The sequence below is a fragment of the Alligator mississippiensis genome, chromosome 3 (assembly GCF_030867095.1).
Source record: "Alligator mississippiensis isolate rAllMis1 chromosome 3, rAllMis1, whole genome shotgun sequence".
Taxonomy (NCBI): Eukaryota; Metazoa; Chordata; order Crocodylia; family Alligatoridae; genus Alligator; species Alligator mississippiensis.
In genome coordinates this window covers 205,269,256-205,292,371 of record NC_081826.1, presented here as the reverse complement: position 1 = coordinate 205,292,371, position 23,116 = coordinate 205,269,256, and the positions used below count along the sequence as shown (strand labels likewise).

The following is a 23,116-nucleotide window of genomic DNA, read 5'->3' as shown; positions in this document are numbered from 1 at the left end:
ATGAGAAATGAAGAAGTAATGAAAAAGATGCAACAAGCAACAGTTTATTTGTAAAAAAATCCTTTAAAATTTTACTACATCTTAAAAGATTAAGGAAAAATAGTATTAATATATATACATACAGTATATACACACTCACACGCACACACACACGCATGCACGCACATTGCACCATTAATTTTACGTGCTTTTCTGAACAGAAGAATGGGTCTTGTTCCCTCATAAGTTTTAAAGTTCTCGTTGCAAGAAACTTTGCTTCCTTTTTTAAAATCTTCAAGTAGAGGAAATAAGCAAACAAGGATCTAATAGCAGAAAACCATTTGCTATGCACAAACGACAATTGATAGCTATACAATACTATTCTGCAGTATTTAGCATTTTGCACGTGTCTTTGAAAACTCCACAATTCATGTGATCTTTTACCTGAGATGTGTTGAAATAATGAAGTGTGACAGTGGGTAGGTTTCAATAGATTTTCAAATAAATCATGGTCCAACTAAAAACGAAGCTGATTAAATATTATGCATCAATACCCACCATATTGACGTGAAAACTCTTTGTACAGACTCATTATCAAATGTCTTAAACCACAGAAAAAAGACAGAGGCAAGTGCCATTTGCAACAACCAGCATGCAAATAGTTTAAGTGAAACAGAGGTAGCGTCTTTTAATTTCAACAGGATCATTCAATTCAACCACACCCTCTTCTGCAAAAGGCACTCACTTTTTCATTTATAAATATGGTGTTAAAGTCAAGCAAACTGGATGTAAATGTTGTTGGGCTTTCCATCCCTCCCATCCTACAAATATAAAAGTTAAGCGGAGGACATGGTGAAAGGAAGAAACAGGGAGTAAGAAATACACATTTTAGATCAATGTGCAATTTTTTCTCTTTTTAGGAAAACTGAAATGTTTTAAAAATCAGTTAATAGTACATCTTCCAAAAGTTAGCCTTCCAAGTTAAAATGGCAGTATTAAGCAGCAGCACATTGTATATCCGAAACAAGAGTTGTAGAACACTAGAACACCAGCCTTTTAATAGCTAAAGTAAAAAGCAACAGTTCACAGTTAAAAGTAGAAAGATTATTCACATAAAAAGGTGGTGCTGATGCAGGATAAAAATCCTTTCACACAGAAGCTTATAAATTAATATATAGAGAACTTCTATTATACTGTAACTTTTATACTTTCTGCAGTTTGAAAGAAATAATGTCCATGCAAAACTTCTGTTCTTACCGTGACACTACTGAACTAATTGAATTATAAGATGTCCCACTGTTACAACTCGAAGCATAGGCTTCTTGGCCATTAGCATCTAAACTGATTTTGAATACAGGCGATGCCTTCAATAAAAAGTCTGCTGCATCTCTGCGCCCTAATTCCCTCAGTTTAGACATCAGGATACCTACAGTGCTTTCAGGAGCATTGCTCCATTCCTGCAGAAGGGCATGCACTGGGCTTGGAAGGAAGTCATTATTTGCATTGTACTTTGCAACAAAATCAGGAAGACCCAGGTTCATAGCAAGAAGGCACCAATCCTTGCCCATGGGATCAGGTGGGTCCAAAAGTCTACTTAGTTTTCTCCTTGTAAGAAGATTCAGATCTGAAACATGAATATCCATGCCTAAATTTCCTTGGGAGTAGGCATCAAGACATCCAAAGCACAAGATACTGCTAAAGCTTTCTTTATATCCACCCATGGTGTTGGTCAGTGATGTCTCCTTTTGGCTTTGTGCCCGAAAAAAGTCTCTAGGCTGGTAGATCATGACTGGTTCATGATGTTCTCTTAGCTGCTGAGGGCTAAGGTAATGTTTCACAGTCAGAAGGCCTGGTAATGTTGTTGCCATTAAATTATCAATGGTGCTGCATACAGAATCTAGAAGCAGGCAGCACTTGATCTTCTCTGTTTCCAGTCCTCTAACTTGAACCTCTATGCCCTGACCATGGTTGACTAACAACACTAAAAGCTCAGCTCCCCGGTTCACAATCTTTGATCCGTTTACCCACAGACGGATATCTGCATCTCCCTCTGTGCTTTGCTGGTGAATCCACCTACAAAGATTCACTTGAACTTTATGAAAAATTCCACAAGGGAATGGGGTGAGGTGTTCCACAGGAACAATTCTTACACCACCATAAATCATGACCTCGTCCTCTTCGTCTGTCCAAGACCTGTGAAGATTGTCTGTCTTGATCAGGGCAGGAATATCCACCATTGTTCCACTGCAAAGGTCTCTTGCACAGATATCCATGGCATCTAAAATTTGGATCAGTTCTTCCACATCCACTGTCTGACATCCGCTGTCTGATACGAGGCGCTGGATGTCCTCTATTGTATATCGACCTCTGTAATGATGTAGGGCTTTTGGGTTCTCTACAGACAGGATTTTTCCGAGGACATTAGAACAGAGCCAGCGAGGATCCAAGAGCACTACATCTTGCACAGTTTCACTCTGCATGATGTTAATCTGTTGGCAAAGAAGAAAGTTACAAATTATCTTATGAAGTAAAGGCAACAGCAGATCTACTCTTTCCATAGCATGATGACGCAATTGCGTAATTAAATTACTAAATGCAGAAAGATAACAATGCGGTTTGTTCCCTTCATGTACTCTTTATGCAGGATCTGGCTTCTTGATTTGCTTTCTTTTGCTGGGAGAATAAGGTTCACAGATTTTTCCAATACTCTTTTAGCAGAAATGCTTTTTTTAAATGCACTTCAATTTTCTATGGACAGACAAAAATATTTTGGAGTAAACTGCAGTTTCTCCTGCACCCCTCAATTTGCCTTAATCTACCTAAGTTTTTTGTTTTTTTGGGGGGGAGGGGCGGGGGGTAATTCAGGTGTGAGATTTGCTCATACCTCCAATCTTTAAATAGCACAGCTAGGCCAACAATTTTAGGCATCAAACAAACCTGCAATGACTATTCAGTCATTTTTACTCTCACCTTTCAGACTGCAATATCTACACAATATTGTTGGGATAAGGCAGGATGGGAAATCAAATCAGAATATCTACTCTAACACAGCTTGTTATATGGATTTTTATTCAAATTTAGTTTAATTCACTGTGGCCTTCAAGACAAGGCATCCTGGCTCTCTCTTTCTCTCTCTATGTACACACACACACTTTCCTTTTTTTTTTTTTTTAATTCCTCTAAGCAGCAGTTTGTTGCATTTTTTATGCAGCATTCCAATACCAGAAACCAGAGTTCACAATTTCAGTCATTTCAGATTTTCTTCATTGTTTTCAATTAAACAGAATAAAAGATACAAAGCCTATGCTCTTCTTCCAAATGGGCAAAGCTTAACTGGATGTCATGCAGAATTTCCAGAAACTGCAAGTAGGTCATCACAAAAAGAAATGCAGTTCGAATAAAAACACTTACTTCTCCTATACTGTGCAACTGCTGGGCAATATGCCGTAGATCTTCTTCACTGGCTAGTGGGTTAAGCTGATCCTGCACATCATATACAAACTGTTGCAATGACATCAACTGGTTGGGCCCATTCATTTTTCTCCAAGAAGGAAGGGTGGAGATTATTTTTTCACACAGGTGAGTCATAGGTGGACACATCTAACAAAAGCATAGAAAACTATCAATTTAGGGACCTACTTCTGATGTGTTGTTAAACACATGGATTATATTTTTCAGAAAGTGCTGCTGTGAACATCCTGCAAACTTCACAGGAACAGAATGCAGGGTCTGACTGTGATGGATCAAAGACCCCTCCAGTTCTTTGTTTCCTGGAGAGATGGACATTTCAATTTTGCAAGACAGTTTAAGAACAACTTTCTGGTCATCATCACAAATAAAAAGACAAGTCTTACAACGTGAGCCCAGTATACCTGGGAGCACATGCTCTAACTAAATCTCTTGACAAGCTTAAATAATGTCTTTGAGTGAGTGGTATCAATTGCTTCCATTCATTTGGGGGTTTACTTGAAAACCAAAACAATTTAAAATGATCATTTCCTTCTTGATCATTTTAACAGAAACATCTAGCTAGTTTCATTAAGCTGCAACCCTCCACCCCACTTCTCTGCTGCTAAAAGCCCCAGCAGCTTCTGCCATGACAACTTCTACAGTGCAACTGTGTATCTATATACAAAAATCTACAGCACACAAAGCTGAATGATTGAGGGTAGCATAAAACAGGAAATTTAATACCAAGACAAGCACCAAAGGGACAACGAACTTGTAATGCAGTCAGCATATTTTATTCTAGGGCTGTCATTCGCGATTAATGCATTAATCACTGTTTGAATTCATTTTTTTAACACATTAATTGTGTACGTGGTTTTGGAGCCCGTCCCCAGGCTCCACTCTGCTGCCATCACTGCTGCCCCTAGGCACCCCCTATGTTTCCCCCAGCATGCATGGAACGGCAGGAGGCCCCCTGTGCCCCTGGACGAACCACCTGCAGTTCTGTCCCATGACCCACACCCTGGCCCTGGGGCCCCATTCACCCCAGCCTCTGCCCCACTCCCTCCCTCACCGTGGGGGCCTCAATGTGAGCCCCCTCTTCCCTCCCACAGACTTACCTGCCGGGCAGTGTGTGTGTCCATGTGTGCGCACCTCTGTCTGTGTGCGCGTGCACATCTCTGTCACTCCCAAGCCACAGCCCACCCCCAGCCCTGCTGCTGCCCCTCACTCCTGACCCACAGCACCCCACATCCTGCCAGGGTGTGTGGGAACCTCCCCCAGGCTCCAAAACCTATACACGCACCCACAGCACCTGACACCTTCACAAATTCCACCCCCCACCTCCTAACCATACAATGTACCTGCATAATTTTGCATAACTTTGTTTTTTTCTGTGTATAATTTCAATTTTTTAGCTGTGCAATTAAAATTGCAATTAATTGCGACTATTTTTTAAGTCTCGCAACTAATTCCGATCACATTTTTAAATTGTTTGACAGACCTATTTTAGTCAGATGAAGCCTCCTTTTGAAATGTCCATAGAGACACTGCACAGTTCCTACAGAACTTAGGGAGTATTGCTGCTGGAAAATAAAGTCCCAGACAAAACTTCAGTCAATTTGCCATAGGTCCACAGAACCTTGATTATTTTACCTTGCTCCAACTTGAAAGTAACTTATTTTAGAACATGCACCTAGAAACATTGACACATTACCAATTAATTTATCTCCAACCAAGCAATAGTATTGCCCTGGCATGCAATGATGCACGCATTACTTCCTTGCACAGTAAATGCATTCTGCAGGCCCCCTCCAGTACTCTAAAAATGGCAGAAGCACTCCAAAGGGAGCCCTGAAAGAGTCCAGTACTGTTTAGGAGTGCTTCAAAATGAACTGCTTCTTGTTATATATGTATGCTTTATGGACCTTAATTCAGGCTACAAACTTTTCTTAAGGAATATCTTGCCCACTACAGTTGCCTTGTATGTGATATTACGCATAACATCTAGCTGTGATATTACAAATAATATAATATTTAAATCACTGAAAGTTATTAATCCTCATCTGAGACAATTTACATCTTACTAGAGTGGAACACAAACTAGTAATAGCAGGAGCAAAGAGTTCATATTTACACTGGGAAAATTTACAAAGAATTCCTTTGGTGGAAGTGAACAGATGCTAATGCCAGTGGGAATCTTAATGTAGCAAATGTTACAAGGCTCTGGTGTCAGAACCCTCCTCTCATCATCATGCCTGTTAAAGCTGCTGTTAGCAAGGCTAATTGACACTGTGGTAACAAGTCCCACCTCCTGAGACCTGACTATGTTAAAAAACTCCCACAAGAGTTGACAGCTGCTCAGGGGAACTGGTGTTTGCCAGAATTCTCTCTGCAAAGCGGTAGGTTGTCATTTCTGGGATAAAGCAGTTTTGAAACTGCTCTTGATGTTAACTGGAAACCTTACAGGTATCAGCAAGACAAAGTGGCACTGAAGTACTGCTGAAATGTATATTAGAAACTTGTAGTTAATAAAGTGTCCATCAAAACAACTCAAAGGTTAAAGAACTTTTTTTGGGAATGATATACACCAAGGTGCTGTGAGACTCAATGCAGAATTAAGGCATTGTACCTTTTAAAGCCACATAAGTGAGAAAAGCACGTCTAAATAGAAGTATTGTCAAATATTTAAGAAACACAATCTTCTTCCTAACTTACAATTGCCATCTTTGACTATAAGAAATGAAGAGGTTTTACTTCTTCCTGTTTCCATTTCTTTTACTTTTGGCATTTTTCTCACTTTGGGCAGTGCTAGATAAGACTTCCTGTTCAAATGAATTAATATATCACTGATAATACACTGATGGTTAGGTTGCATCTTTAAAAGAAAAAGTAGAAAAGGCGTTTCAAATGTAAAATAATGGAATCATTTCCATACTTGCAAGGAAATATTTTTTGTGGGTAATATCTTTTATTGGATGAACTGCATGATTGGGATAGGCAGACAAACTTTGAGCCTTATTTGATATGATAATGATCTTTTGAATATAGAAGGGTCTGCAAGTTCACTAGCAACTGAAATGTGTCTGTGAACAGCCATCAGGGAATGCTCTTCCCTTCAAAGACCCAGACCTCCATGATGTATGGACCAAGAGCCACTTTAATGAAAGCATCCAGAGTGTCTTGTGTATCAGTGCCTCCATGCTGAAAAATGGTGGTGGGGGTGCTTTAACTAAAGCTTGTCAAATGAACTTTAAAGTGCCGCTGCCACCATTTTTCAGTGCAGGGAGCTAATACATGAGACGCTGAAGTCTTTATCATGCTCTCTGCCACATAATTACCATGCTCCAGCAGAATTAATTAATTAATCACGTCTCCTCTGACTCGCTGTAATTATAGCACATTGGAGCAGCCTCGCTGCATGTGTATAGGCGCCCCGAGAGTCCTGTTACAGAAAAACTTCCCAACATATCCTCAAATTGGAGTTCCAAATGCAGTTGGGCTCTTTGACATTAGCACATTACTTACAGAAATGACTTGGCTTCTTAACTCTTGCAGATGATTTCGCAGAAGCTTCATATCTTTAGAGCCAGATGCTCCAGCATCCAAAACAAATAACTTGTCTGAAATTTGAAGATCATTTCCAAACCTAAGAAACAGCCGATACATTCATTTATTAATTTATAGTCCTAAACCAAACTTTAAAATTTACTTATCCAGATGTTTTATTCAAAATAATTAACTTTTTTTTCTTTTCTCTTTAGTTTAAGGGAATCATAAAAATAAAATTAACAGAAAGTGCAAAAAATTAAAGTCTGGTTATTATGAAAGGAGAATTATTAAAAGGAGAGAAGTTACTAATTATTTGTATTTTATTCAAGGTAAACAGAATTGCTAAGAGCAGATATCACTCACTTAAAAACAAAACAAAAAACCCTAGGAAAAATAGTGTTCCTGAGATAAGAGGTACTTGGATCAGAACAAAGGAACTGCAGGTAATGGCAAATATACATTTTGTTATAAATATGAGGTCATCCCGCTTGGTAGTTTTTATTTAAAATAGTTTGGATGTTGGTTTAATACAGGCAACTTTTTCCATTACCCTCACACCTTTTAATATTTGCTAACATTTCTTTTCCCTTTTTCCAAGCATAGCAATGAGATATATTTATTGGTTGCAACTCCAAGAGTTGTACCCCGGTACCCAATCACTGCTTATTTCAGTAGAGCAGGACATTGTGCTAAATGTTAGAATAGAAGTGTAAAGTGTGGCTTGCAAGAAAGTATTCCCTTATGAACTTATTGTGAATGTTGTTTATTTTACTTTCTAAGACAAAGGCCATTGACAGACATTCATTTAAAAGTTGCGATGAGATCTAATCCATGATCCCAAAAAAGTGTATTATTTTGGGGGCTGGCTTCCTTTTTGTGACACCATTAATTGCCCGAATGTATGGCTGGATTACTATTTAAAACAGGCAACCCCCACTTAGTGCTCTTGTTTCCTGAAAAAAAAAAAGAGCATTAAGCAAAACGAGTGTTAAGCGAAACCAAAAGTTTTTGATGACCCAAGATGGTGACTGTGAGTGTTATAACGACACTTGCTGAGCGCTAAGTGGAATCAAGTATCCATTTAAAATGAGTGAGATAGCGAAACAGCATTAAGCAGGGGTTGCCTGTACATGAACAACAGACTAATCGTGTCTCAAGTGTAACATCTGCTGGGGTCTAATTTGGGAAAACAGTTAAATGCTGCCTTTTCATTCTCTCCAAGAATTCACAATGGATGTCAGTAGACCTTTCCAAATACACTGATTCTCTTCTTTCACACTCTAGGCTCATATCATCCATATTGCCACAGAACCCTTTAGAATATATAAAATCCACACAATCAATACTTTAAAAAAATTATTGTGCATCTTGACTACAATTTAAGGTAAAGACTAAAATTCTGCTGTTAACTCATTCCATCATTTCCATGCAGTACAACTGCACTGAACAGTCATCTATTTTTCTGATGCTGTTACAATACTACGGAACTAATGTATAATCCAATCTGTTAGTATTGGTGTTTGGGGCATATTCTAATCTCAGCAGTGTAAAAGTTACTGAGAAAAGGCGACTTGCTCATTTTGAGCACCAAGTGTTTCACTCTTACACTGAAAATATCTAGATCAGTTACAATATAGAACAGCTCTAAAGCATCAGTTTTATTTATGCGTGTACCACTTAATATTAATTCCAACAATACCTCTTAATTTGACAGCAAGCCTTAGTATTTCTCATCCAGATATTGTATTTAAAACTTTAAAAAACTACAGTCTCCTTTTCTCACCTATTTCTGATTTCTTTCAATAATGACATATCTTTGTCATAGCCAAACTCTCCTCCAACAGGGCGTGGAAGGTTCACAATGTCAGCATGGGTGGCCACCAGAACAACACGCAATGGATTTTTCAGCTTCCCACCGTATGCTACATGAGAAAGAAAAATACACACCCAGAATGAAGAGATGTCACAAAGAGTGTACTCTTATTGTACCATTGGAGCAGAGATGAATTTTATGCTCCTGACATATTAGTTGCTTGTGAAAATGCATTGGCCAACTTCACAAGCAACCTGTCATGCTTCTGTGTTAACTTAGGGTTGATATGATCTTGCTTACAGTTCATTAGATAGCCTAGATGAATGCTTGGCCAATTTTGAATAATGTTAGAATTGCTATAATGTTTCACTTTTTTTTTTAAAAATCAGGATAAATTATTGTTACTAAATAAGACCATCTATGTATCATCTATTAACTACATACTGTAAAACTTGTTAGGAAAAAAAAACATTTAAGTCAATAACAGTAGCTTCTTGCATGGGTCCCTGATAATATTTTGTATGGTCTTCAGTACCACAGAAACATCTTATAAACAAAACACAGACAATCTACAACATTCATACAGTAGTATGAATGCTACTGTACAGTACTTACACAAACAATGAACTCTCAATTTAGGTGAGAGTTAAGTAGGAAAGCCTGGGAAACCATGAAAAAAAATGAGAAAGAGAAAGATACAAATGGCATATGAATGAAGTGACAGTACAGAACACACATTTAAACAGCCTGTTCTCAACTATATTTCTGGGGGGGACACAAAAAACAAATCTGCCAAATTTACAAGTCACCAGGTCCACTACAGTTTCACTCCATCCTTACTCTGGTTTAACTTTAATCAACTTCAGTGGAAAGTTAATAATCCAGTGAAGACTGAATAAGATCAACAAAACTGGATCCATTATGCACAAAAGTCCTTTATGTCTACAAATTAAAAGTTAGCATTCTGTAATTCTATAACCTTTAAAGGAATATATAAAAACATACAGCTGCCAAGCTTTTTCCTGGGTTTTTATGAAGGACTGAATGGAGAATTTACTTGAATCCAAGATGATGCTTTTCTCTCCAACTGACATGGTAGGGGAGGGGGAGCTCATCTTAGATTTGAGTGCTGGTGATCCTGTGGCACCTATCTGCAAGTGCAGAGCAGGGAAAGCACAGGGTTGTCCTGGAGTGCTCTGGGTCACACCTAGGCACTCGGGGCCATAATCCTGCAGAATCAGGTCTCTGAAGTCCTGGGAGTACCTGCCTGGGGTGGCTGGAGAGCGTGGTCAACTCAGAGCTGCTTGTGCTCTCACCTACTGAGAAAAGAGTCACCTACTACAAAAACGTGGCACAAGCTATTACTAAGAACTGTCACACATTTGGGATGTAACAAGGGGCAGGGACATCTGTTTGCAGCCTAAGGATTTTCAGCAATGGATAAGCTGCATAATTATTGGTTATAGTTCGATGAAAGCTCTTTACATATAGTGCTAATTATTTTGGAAGAAGGATGGACCCTCTCAAGTTTGCAAAGAGTTTACTGGGAACAAGAGGAGGAAGGGGAAGAGGAACCAGAAGCTAGGCACCAGATCCTACTCAGGAAGGTGAGCGAGCCAGGGCTGTATGCATAGCTCGCTGAGTGTTTGTTTTATGGGCTGTATGTTTGGGTGTGTGCTCTGAGCAGCTGGGATTGCTGCTAGCTGGGTGATTGCTGCTTACCTCTGACAAAAGCCCTAACAAGGGGGAAGCCAATCTAGGCCCAAACAGGTATATAAAAGATGACTCTCCCAGCGACCAGGGAGCAAACAAACAGTGCAATTTGCAAACAGGTCAGTCTGCTGCCCCCCTCTTTGAAGGGGATCTTTTAAAGGTAAGCTCTTTCTTTGATTAAGAGTAACTAATCTACCTATAAGTGGCTAAAACTCAGCAGTTAGACCAATACTTAAGCCCCTTACTTGACTAGAGTCCAGAGCAAGGGGGGTTCGCTAGGGAGTTTGAAATTCTCTCGCCTTCCTTCACTAAGCTTGGTGAGAGGAAGCAAGTTAGCAGGGGAAAGGGAACATTTCAAGACCAAGGAGCAGAGAACAAGCCAGCTTACAGGGGAGTTTGCTAGGAAAGGTCTACTTGGAAAGAGGGGCAGAGAGTCAGTGGGTTAAGAAACCCCGAGAAACGGTTGGAGGACAATTGCAATGCTAAGCCACTGCCACTGCCAGCTCTTTCTCTGCTTGCACCTGAGGCATCTATTTTGCCAGGACCGCTTGCCATTGAGGCTTCTACCCAGGTCCTAGTTTGGTTCTGTGGAGACTCTGGTTTGTAGGTTCCTTCCAATGACAGCCAGGTGGGGGAGTGCCAGTGATGTGAGCGGTACCTTACGGTGGTGTCTCTCAGGGAACAGGCAAGAGAGCTACAGGAGAAGTTGGCAAGGTTGTGAAGCATCTTATGCCACGAGGACTTCAACAACTCAATCCTGGAGGAGAGCTCTAGGACTGCAGAGGAATGACTGCCAGAGGCACTGCTAGAGAAGGAAGAGGATATGGACTCTCATGAAAGGTGGAAACTGTAAGCCTGTGACCTTTGCATCCCTGCGACAGTTTGTCTGGAGAACAGATATGGAGCCCTAGCAATAGAGGAGGAGAAGCACTTTCTGTTGGGATCAAGGTTGGGAATATCAAGACCACTACCACCAAGAGGAAGTGACAGGAGGTGGTAGTTGGAGACTCCCTTCTGTGGGGGACAGAGGCATCCATCTGCTGGTCTGACCTACTGTCTTGGGAGGTCTGCTGTTTGCCTGGGCCTTGGATCCAAGATGTCATGGAAGGATTACCAAGACCTATCTGGCCCTCTGACTACTATCCCATGCTGCTCATTCACATGGGCAGCCCACATAATACTGCCAGGGCAACCCAGAGCAGATTAAAAGTGACTACAGGACTCTGAGTGCAAGGGTGAAGGGGACAGGGGCTCAGGTGGTGTTCCCTTCAATCCTTCCAGTCAAGGGAAGGGGCCCAGGCAGGAGCAGATGTATCCTGCAGATCAATGCATGGCTAGGAAGATGGTGTTGCCAGCAGGGTTTTGGTGTTGCCAGCAAAGTTCGACCATGAGAAGTTGTTCCAAGGATTGCTAGGAAGAGATGGGATCCACCTGACAAAGAGAGGGAAGAACATCTTTGCAGATAGGCTTGCTAACTTAAGGAGGAAGGCTTTAAACTAGGTTCACCAGAGGATGGAGATCAAAGCCCTGAGGTAAGTGGGGAGGCAGGTGACCTGGAGGAAGCACAAGCAAGAGGGGGCAATGGGGGAAGAATTCTCATTCTTTCTGAGAAAGCAGGGCAATTGGCTAATTACTTCATGCGTCTGTGAGCCTGGGAAACAAGCAGGAAGAATTGGAAGTCAGTGGCACATGTGATGCGATTGGAATACCACAGACTTTGTGGGATAGCTCGCGTGACTGGAGTACTGTTATGAATGGGTACAAACTGTTCAGGAAGGACAGGCAGAGGAGAAGAGGAGGAGGAGTCACTCTTTATATAAAAGAGCTCTATGACTGCTCATAGCTCCAGTACAAAAATGGAGATAGGCCTGTTGAATGTCTCTTGGTTAAGGTCAGAGGGGAAAGCCACAAGGGTGATGTGGTGGGTGCTTGCTATAGACCACCAGAACAGGAGAATGTGATAGATGAGGCTTTTTTCAAACTGCTAGCAAAAGTTTCCCAATAATGGGCCCTGGTTCTCATAGGGGGACTTCAATTACCTTGACATCTACTGGGAGGGCAATACAACAGTACACAGGCAATCCAGAAACTTTTTGGAGATTGTTGGGGACAACTTCCAGGTGCAAGTGCTGGAGAGGCCAATAAGGGGCTGTGCTCGTCTTGACCTGCTGCTCACAAACAGGAAAGAATAGGTGGGGAATGTGCTAGGAGAAGGCAACTTAGGCAGCAGTGACCATGAGATGATTGAGCTCAGGATCTTGAGGAACGGAAGGATGGAGAACAACAAAACAAACACCCTGGACTTCAGAAAGGCAGACTTCTACCCACTCAGGGAACTAATGGGCAGGATCCCCTGGGAGGCCAGTCTGTGGGGTAAGGGAGTCCAGGAGAGCTGGTTGTATTTTAAAGAAACTTTACTGAGGGTAAAGGAATGAACCATCCTGAAGTGCAGGAAGACTAGCAAGCATGGCAGAATGCCAGATTGGCTTCGCAGGGAACTCTCCAGTGAGCTAAAACATAAAATGGAAGCTTACAAGAAGTGGAAGCTTGGACAAACAACTGAGGAGTAGAAGAGTATTCCCTTGGTCATGCAGGGATAAAATCAGGAAGGCCAAAGTGCAATTGGAATTACAGCTAGTAAGGGATGCGAAGGGTAACGAGAAAGGTTTCTATAAATATGACAGCAAAGGAAGATAAGGGAAAATGTGGGTCCCTTACTGAATGGGGAAGGCAATCTAATGACAGATAATGCGGAAAAGACTGAAGTACTCAATGCTTTTTTACCTCAGTCTTCATGGGCAAGGTTAACTTCCAGACTACTGCACCTAGCAGCACAATTTGGGGAGAAGGTGAGCAGGCTACAGCAGTGAAAGAACAGGTTAGGGATAGTTTAGAGAATCTGGACATGTGTAATTCCATGGCCCAGATGCAATGGATCTGAGGGTGTTAAGGGAGTTGGCTGATATGGCTGCAGAGCTGCTGGGCACTATCTTTGAAAACTCTGGGTGATTGGGAGAGGTCCCTGACAACTGGACAAGGGCAAATATAGTGCTCATCTTTAAGAAAGGGAAGGGGGATCCAGGGAACTCCAGACTGGTCAGCCTCACTTCAGTCCCTGGAAAAATCATGAGGCAGGTCCTCGAGCAATCCATTTTTAAGCATTCGGAGGAGAAGGTGATTAACAACAGTCACATGGACTCACCAATGGGAAGTCATGCCTGATCAACCCAATTGCCTTCTATGACAAAATAACTGGCTTTGTAGATGTGGGCAGAGCAGTGGATGTGATATACCTTGACTTTAGTAAGGCTTTTGATATGGTCTCCAACAACATTCTCACATGCAAGCTAAGGAAGTATGGGCTGGATGAATGGACTGTAAGGTGGATAGAAAACTCGCTGGACTGTCAGGCTGAAAGGGTAGTAAACAATGGCTTGATCACTTGATATTGGCTGCCAACAAGACGAGTGGCCCAGGGGCTGGTCCTGGGGCTGGTTTTGTTCAATATCTTTCTTCATCAACAATCTGGAAGATGGGATGGAGTTCACCCTCAGAAAGTCTACAGGTAACATCTGCTGGAGGGCAAGGCTAGGATCCAGAGTGATCTAGACAAATTGAAGGACTGGACCGATCCCATGCACCAGTACAGGCTGGGGGCGGACTGGCTAAGCAGTAGCTCTTCAGAAAAGGACTGGAGGGATTACAGTGGACAATAAGCTGAATACAAGTCAACAGTGTGCCCTTGTTGCCTAGAAGGCTAACAACATACTGGGTTGCATTAGTAGCAATGTGGCCAGCAGATCAAGGGGAGTGATTATTTCCCTCTACCCATCACTGATGAGGCCTCATCTAGAGTACTGTGTCCAGTTGTGGGCCCCCCACTACAAAAAGGATGTGGACAAATTGAAGAGAGTCCAGTGGAGAGCAATGAAAATTGTTAGGGGGCTGGGGCACATGACTTATGAGGAGAGGTTGAGGGAACTGGGCTTCAATATTATATTTTCTGCAAATTCTTGAACTTTTACTGTCTGAACTTCTTGTATATTGTTTCTTATAATAATTATATTGTTTCTTATAATAATTATATTGTTATAATATATATATATTGTTTCTTATAATAATTAGCCTTGTTTTAATCCTAAATGGAAATGAACAGCCCCTTAGATGCCTGAAGTGGAGGAAGCAAAACCAATGACAGCTGGCATTTGTTTTGTGAATAAGAATATTTCCTGGTAGAAAGAATGTAGATATTTTAACTTGGAATGGACACTTTGATATCCCTTGCCTGATGATTCCACAGTAGCTTTATTATTTAACAGGTGTTCTTCCCCATGTAGCTCTAGCGACCTATGACAGTTCTGGCTGATGAAGTCAAGACAGATCTGTGAGGGTTGTGTTTTCTAAACAGTAAGGGCCTGTGAATGTATGCTTCATTGCAATAAAAGCTACATTAGTTATCCTAAAATAAGTGAATTTAAAAAAATAAAGGGAGGATTAAATCAATTGGTTTGAATCTCAACTAACTCACTCCAAGCTACATGTGCAATGGAAACATTAGATAGTTGATGCTGTTTAGAAACCAAACAACATTTGATCAGGTAGTCAAGGGACATTTACTTAAAGCATTGGACTCCATTTACACTGATACACAAAAAAGTTGAGAAAACAAAATTTCAAACCCAAACACAGCTGTAGCTAAACAGGTCTGGACAGAGCATGCAAAGAGCTTTAAAAAATGTGATTCTCGTTTAGTTGGGGTTGGATTTAAAAGCAGAATTTAAGATTGTTTTCAAACTTTGTTTAAAAGGTGTAGGGCATCTGGAACTTCTACTGAGCTAACGAGCGTGTCAAATATCTGACTCGACAAGAAAGATCCAAGCTAAGCTGCTAGGGAGAAATCAGAAAACCATGTTACTGAAGTGCCAGGGTAACTTCAGTGGGTCAAAATAGTGTATAAAGCCATAGTAAGGCTCTCTGTTCTGCAGTGGCCTACTACCTTAGCAGGAGAATTGTATTTAAAAGTTGAATGTAATATGATACAGATGAACAAAGACAGGACAGGACTCACTGTGTAGATTTTACAGAGGAATCAAGTATCAAGTTTTTTTTTCCCCCCCACTTAACGTGTATAAACACAGAGCGTAACATACCTATGGGCTCCTCAACTGGAACTAGTGATTTCAGGAAACTGAGCCAAAAGGTCACTTGGTTTAGCTGGATTTCATAAGGTTCCTCAAGACTGAAAAGCACTATGTGAATTGCAGTAGGATCATTTGCAGCAAAATAATCATAACTGCAGAAATATACAGGGTTCCCAGAGAATTCCCACACGCTGAAATCACCAACTCCTATAAAAAAAAAAAGGACAGGTATAAAATAGGTAAACCACCAGATATAAACCCTTCATCCACAATGGCAGACAGATGTTGGCGATGTCTTATGGGCTAGATGGGACACATTCTCTCTCTGAATGCTGGGACTGGTAGGGGAGAAAAATTGTGCAGTAAAGGGAAACAAGAAAACTGAAGGGGTTTTAGAGAAGCTCAAGCACTGACTCTTCTGTTTACACCTGGAGAAAATCCTTTTCCAGGGCTGACAGGAGGTAGCCATATGTAAATGTCATAAATCCTGTGCACTACAAATTAAATTGGTCCTGGCCTTCTACAGAAGTGATAGATACCTCTCAGGCAACAAAATCTAGCAGTAAAGAACTGGAGAAACACAGCCTCCTGTTTCTTCTCTCACCTCTAGAAATAAAATTGAACATTTCTCAGATTACCTTTTTTCTGATGTATAACAGTGAGCATCAAAAACACTAAAAAGGTTATTCAGAAAACAATCCTTTTTGGTTTATATAAAAGTGAAACTATTGATATTGTATTCCTAAGAGGCAGATAGAATAGGCTTTGAGAATCACAGTTGTTTGTATATGAGCATTTTAAACAACACAGGTACTGTTGCACTGTTTTCCTGACATCTGTTTCTACTGTCTGTTAGTTTCTTACATTCTCTCACATTGAGTCACCCCTAGTCTTCCTCAGTGAAGCTGAAGGCATACCCACTTGTATTATTTTTAGGTAGCAAATTTTGATTAAAAAAACTAGAAGCCTTAACTGTGCAGTGAAATTTTTCAACAGAATTGTCGCTTCTCATTTTCAGAGGGGTTTGCCTATTCAAACAATACAGTTGGGACATGTTAACGAGAACAACTATTCAGAATTCACTCAGATGTGCAGTTTTCAGTTATGCCAAGACATGTGCAAAGGGAGATGTTTGATATCCAATCCTGTTAAAATGATTGCGCTAAAAGGGAGCATTATTTTGGAACAAAACCAAATGTTGACTTTGTATTGGTTTCTCAGGGTACAAGGCAACGATATCTCAAAAATATGCTTGTGTACATGCTAGGTTTATAAGTATACTCTCGTCTCAAAGAAAAAAGGTTGGTTATTCCCCACACAGCCTTGAAAGAACTGATATGGGAATTAAAATATTACCTTTATTCAGAGTTTTATTTGAGAGGATTGTACCATCTACTATAGGGCAAAAAGATGAAAAGTTCAGCTATAAACTCTTTTGGTCAAGTCCAGTGACTACTCATTCATAAGGCATTTGGCATGGCTATGATGGCATACACATAATTTCTGGTTCAAAACAAAATTTTTGTCCTGAGTTTCAATCTAAAGCCCACCACACCTTAAAGAAAAAAAAGCCCAAGAGACACATGCTCATTCACTCATCTTATGCTTCTGATGTATTCAATTTAATTGCATGGGTTTTATACAAGTTTACTATAGTTTAATATAATAAAAAATAATCTATAAAAAAATTTATGTAACTTAAAAAATGAAGTATGTGGAGCTACTAGACATGTTCAGTGTAACGCCAATTATAATATTTAAAAACAACACTATGATGTCACATAGAATTAATCACGATAATGCAGTACATTAATTACCATTCAAGTAGGCATTTTGAACATCGATAGCCTTGGTAGACTGGTCATCTGCTGAGCAGTGCGAGTGGTGAGATGGTGAAACAAATGCTTCTAACATCCCTTTGGTGAGGCCTGGCTCAAACATCATGCTCCGACTTCTCACACTAACATTTTCACAACCAGGATAAAGATTTGTGATGCTCACTGAAACTGGGCCATGAAAGAAAAGAAAAAAAAAGGAGATTACCAGGCATGAAGAGTTTACAACCAGATGATTCCAAAATGAATGTGCTGGGCATGAAATTTTCGTTATCATCCTCATCATTATTATTACTATTTATTCTCCTACCAGAGGCACCCAGGACATCAGTAGCTATGTGGAATTCACTTCCTTAAGATTTAAAAAGGAGCTCCTGGCAACCAGAAAATACCTGTCTCTGGAACCAATTCAGCACTTTGGCAAAATGGCTCTGAGTTGTCTCATTAGACATAAAAGGCCTTAAAAGGGGATGAGAGAGCTGAGGGAAGAGAGCAAAAGAAAGAATGCATGCACACAAGAGATACAGAAGGAGAGAGGAAGAAAAATAGCAAGAAAAAAAAAATGAAAAAAACATAATTCACCTGAGTTTTTCCTCATTTTCTCTCTGCTGATATTACCCTACATGTGAAGAGAGAACACTTCCAGGTCTCCCCCCACAAGAAACTATTGGACAATTTCCAATTTGCTCAGTTTCAAGAGTATCCATGGGACGGGCAAATACTTCTCATTTTTTACATTAACCAGAGATACCATACATATGATTATTCTGAGTACAGAAACAGCAAAATGCCAGGGCTGGCATGTAGATTGTTAACACTTCAAAGAAATACAGGTGCAGTGGAAATATTGGACCAAGGAAAATGCAACTCTGGAGCGAAAGTGTTCAATTGTCGAGGCTTGTCTAGTGACAAAAGCTCTCCTTCAACTGGAACAAAAGTGCTACAACTTTATAGGATATGCATATAAATATATAATCAGTGCATACGTGTTGTACACATGTATAGCTATTCAACTGATAAACTAAACCAGCATAATCTTATTCTGATAACTGCATCTCACACTGGCTAGCAGATAAACTGAACGGGGAAGGAAAACATAGTTAACAGTGAGCCCCATCTAGTGGAGAAAGGAAAGAATTCCTTCTGTATTATATGGAGGGCTGGGTTATGCAAACCATTAAAAAAAACAAACACGTCAGCAATATAAATCGCCCTCTACATTTGCCCTTCTACTATATTAGTTAGATCTTTATATTGATATACGTTAAACACTTGATAAATCAAAACTTCTGAACTACATAAACCAAGTTAACCACAAAAGGTTATGCAATGTATGAATTATACCAGCTTAAAATGTCCACCTGTTCAGGTTATTTGTCGTACCTAAAGCAAGCAGTGGTATCGGGTTTTATTTTATTTTACATTGTACAGAATGCTCTTCATTTAAAAGTTTAAAGCAAACACTAAAGTGCTACGAAGAAAGAGCATATATTGGGCTATCATACTTTCATTTTAATATTATGGATTTAGATTTGATGCACCTAATTAGCAGGGATCCTGGTTTTCTCTGTTTAATAATCATAAATTCTCCGATTAAAACCTCCAAAATTCGCAATTAAAATGAAACACACACACATACACACACACACACACAGGTATCAGTTGAACACAATATTTACATTTACAATTTTAAAGCAGTTTGGAAGCCTACCAGTGCCTCAATCACAACAGTAAAATATATTTTAAATACCTATACATTTTGGTGTTTGATTTTGGGTTTTCTTATGATGGAAAAAATCAGAGCTCCCCCTGCCCCCTTCACCCACCAGGACACAGGTCCAGTTGTCCCCACTCAATACTTTATGGTGCTGAGCAGCCCTGACATGCCGGTGCCCTCCCCATGCCATTTGCCCCTCACTCCCAAACCACAGCCCTTCAGACATGCTGGTGCCCCTCACTCCCCATCCACAGCCCCCTGCCACCCGAGCCCTGCTGAAGGGGCCCCCAAAGGCCAAGGCTATGGGGCCAAGGACCTAGGTCCGCAGACCCCTGCCCCCAGCAGCAGCATCTAAGCCCCAGCTGCCACCCATGGAAGAAGGCGGCTGCTGCAGCCCCGGTGGGGAGTAGAGCCCAGCTCCCCCTCCTCCATGGGCAGCACAGTCGGAGGAGCCTGTGAGGTGGGCAAGTGAGGGCTGCCCACTGCAGGCTTGGGCTCCCCAACCTGCTACCCTCCCTTTGGGGCCTCTATGGCCCAGTGGATGGGACCCAGTGCAGCAGGGCAGAGTGAGGCTGGGTGGAGAAGCTCCGTACCACCACCAGGAGTCCTGTGCTGCCATGGAGAGGCACCCTGTGACCCTCCCTGCAACACTGGAGGTGGCAGTGTGGGGTTTTGCCTCCTGCTGCTGCTGGGCAGGCAGGGGAAGCCTTGCCATGGCAGTATGGGGCTTGCAGCAGTGGCACCGAACTTCCCCTCCTGGCCCTGCTCTGCGCTGCCGTGCCAGGTCCTGCTTGCTGGACTGCAGAGGCCCTGGCAGGGAGGGCAGCAGGGCGGGCAGGCTGAGCCTAGAGCAGACAGCCTGTACCTGCCCCCCATTCACAACTCTGGAGGGCATGTGCTCAGCCTGGGAGTGCGCGCAGCAGTGGGGAGCCAGTCCCCCCCGCCCCATCCTGCTCCCTGCCGGGGTCCTGTGGCCATGCTTTCCAGACCCGGGCCCCAAGCCCCATGCACTGCCTTGGCTGGGCAGCATCCCCAGTCCTGCCCAGTTTCCTCCATCCCTACAGGGGCCTCAATTCCACCCCCCCCCCCTCCCGACTTACCTGTGGGAGCTGCTCTCCAGGCTGCCTGGTGGCCAAGTGCATGCATACATTCACATGGCGAACCCTGCTTGACTACCCTTCTCCTCCTCCCCCCAGCCCCTTTCAGGCTGGAACTTTGCCAGCCTGCAGGGGGAAACCCTCCTTAACCCACATTTTTCTCCTTTAAAAAGGAGAAAATCTGGGTCTCCCTTTTTAAAAAGAGGAAATCCACATTTTACCCAATTTTTCCATTCCGAATAGAAAACCCGGATTCTTTCTAATCAGGAAATTTATAGACCTGGTCTTCAGTTACTGAAAGCTTGAGGATTTTTTTATTTTATGCTGTGCCGTAATATATATTCCTATAAGGCAGGGATTGGCAACCCACAGCCCACAGACTGGTTCTGCCTGTAAAGAGACTGCATCTGGCTCTCAGCAGCACAGGAAATTACAGCATGCTCCCGCCATGGCAGCAGAGGTGGCATCTCCAGGGTCCTAGTGCCTACTTCCCTACAGCCTCTGCTGATCTCTGTGGAGGCTGTAAGGGGTGGAGGAGAAAGCTGGTGGCAGGCCTGGGTTGCAAGCAGCAGCCTACAATGGCAAAAAAGGTTGTCGATTCCTGCTTTAAAGGGGTCAAATATACATTTGCCTAATATGAGTTGCAGCTGCTGTAAGAACCATAAATTTCAGATTTATGACTTTTATGACTGTATTATTGCACATGTAAAATGCCAAACTTCTTTGAACTCTTTCTTTTCAGAGTGAAAGAAAGAGCGACTTGAGGGCAGATGAACATGACTTTGCAGCTGCTGGGTCATATCTCATTTGTTTGAGAGACAGTAGCCATATTTACTCTTTAGGGCCATCCCTAGAAAGACTACTGAAGGTCTTTTTAGATCAAACACTGGCATGAGTCAGAAACGAAATTCCTTAGGCCAACTTGGACCTGTACAATCTTGGCCCTGGGCAGGGTTTCACATTTCAGTCTTCATCATCTCCTTGTTTGTTCTCAACCACTTTTTCAACTTAGGACAAACACAAGAAATTTCAGTTTGAAGGATGTAGGAAGCATTCATACTACTGATTTGCTCTTAAACTTCAAAACTTAGAGCTTAATTTTCAGAGTTAAACAAGCTCCTACTGTAGTCAACAGGAGCTGTAGATGCTCAACCACACTACAAAAATTAGGCTACTTACACACCAAAATATGGATTTCAGGGCTTAATCCTGATGAACACGCTGGACCCAATCCAACAAAAAACTTAAGCACATGTTTAAATCAAAAGCACAAGTAGTTCTCTTTTGGACAGAAGTGTTTGGTCCCATGTCAAATGAAGTTAATTCAACTTAAAAGCGCTTATGTTTGAGTTTTGGTCCTACAGTCCACCTTGGAAATCACTTTGTAGAAGTTATATGTTATCTGCCCTATACTGCTTTGAAACCTTCACTTCAGCAATAAGCTAATTTTATCCATATAATGTAGATGCATCTGGAAGTGTATGTGTATTTAGGTGACCAATTTTTAGGTGACAAATGCATAAGGTCATATATGCATCTAAGCCTCATCTTGGTTTTGTTCCGAATGTCTTGCCATTCGGTTTAATACGAACAATATCAGGTATCTGATCCCAGAACCTCTGGCTCATGTAATGGGTAGAGGTTATTCTTAACACTATAAAATTTCTTCTGGGATATGAAGGGTAAAAATGATTTTTCTTTATCACATGCAGTTACAGGACACTATTTTTGCAAATGGTTTCTTATCACTTCCTACCTGAATACAGGTGCTTTTGAGAAAGAGTGCACTGTTTAGGATAGGAAGCACACAGTACCATCTAAATGTAAACGTAAGGCAAGTGACTGCATTTTGCCTAACTGGAAAATCGTCTGGGATGCTGAGATTTAACACCACTACTTACTTACATTATGTGAGGTTTGTGGTGATCAGATGAGGTACCTGACAACCAATCACAAGTACTCTTGGATTTGTTTGTAAGACAGAGAAGTCCTTTTTTGTTAATCTTACACTTCAGATTCATAATTGATCTTACGCTATCAATTCAAAATTCTCCTGCTTTGGTTTTCTGTACAGGCATATTAATTCTATATTTTTATGGTTCAAGTTAACACTGCTTCATTTAGAGTTATAAGCATAAAATCTAGATAAAATTCCATTAAGATAAAATGTTGAAATGCTACAAAATCCGAAGCCTTAAACAATACCTGATGGTTTGGTAGACAAAGGTGATGGTGGGAATCTGGTCGAGTTAGTCGAGGAAAGCCTTGGCCTACGTCTTCTAAAAAAGCTCCTTATTAGACCACACTTGAGAGATTCCACAAGAGTAGTTTTCCCAGATCCAGAGTGCCCAAACAGCTTAAGTTTTATTCTTGGCTGTGGGTTTTGAGTAGGTCTAAGTTGCTGAATAAAAAGCCCTCTATGTGTATCCTAAAATTCAAAAGAATAACAATATTGCAATCAAAATTCCAAGGCTTGTATTTTGAGCTTAGGCATGACTTGAAATACAATAGATGCATCTGTCTTAGTGGCTGACTGCAAAATAACCTGATACTACTGCACAGTAGTGCCACGTAGCAAAAAACATGATGTGACACTACTGAGGAGTAGTATTAAGCTACTGCAGAGTAGTGTCACAAAAAGGTGTTTGCCGGCACTACTGCACAATAACTTGAGTTACTGCGCATTTATTTAGTACTTCGTTTATACAAGTACTAAATAAATGAATAGTAACCACTGCACAGTACTGTGTCATGTAGATGTGATCATTGTTCAGTACGTGAGGCCCATTATATTTACTACCCCTAAAAGAGGAAAAAATAAA

The 23,116-nt window shown here is 41.3% G+C and overlaps 1 protein-coding gene across 3 annotated transcripts in view; it reads right to left on the bottom strand.

Moving 5' to 3' along the window:
* Positions 1–23: 23 nt before the first annotated feature.
* Positions 24–23,116, bottom strand: part of DAPK1 (death associated protein kinase 1) — a 132,926-nt gene continuing 109,833 nt past the window's right edge. For all 3 annotated transcript variants that reach the window (XM_006263189.3, XM_019478155.1, XM_059724833.1), the window contains 7 exons: positions 22,500–22,722; positions 17,463–17,651; positions 15,655–15,852; positions 8,762–8,900; positions 6,955–7,075; positions 3,391–3,579; positions 24–2,468 (listed from right to left, as the gene is read on the bottom strand). In XM_006263189.3, coding sequence (XP_006263251.1) covers positions 1,233–2,468; positions 3,391–3,579; positions 6,955–7,075; positions 8,762–8,900; positions 15,655–15,852; positions 17,463–17,651; positions 22,500–22,722 — 2,295 coding nt within the window. In that variant the 3' untranslated portion in view covers positions 24–1,232. The remainder of the gene's footprint in view (positions 2,469–3,390; positions 3,580–6,954; positions 7,076–8,761; positions 8,901–15,654; positions 15,853–17,462; positions 17,652–22,499; positions 22,723–23,116) is intronic.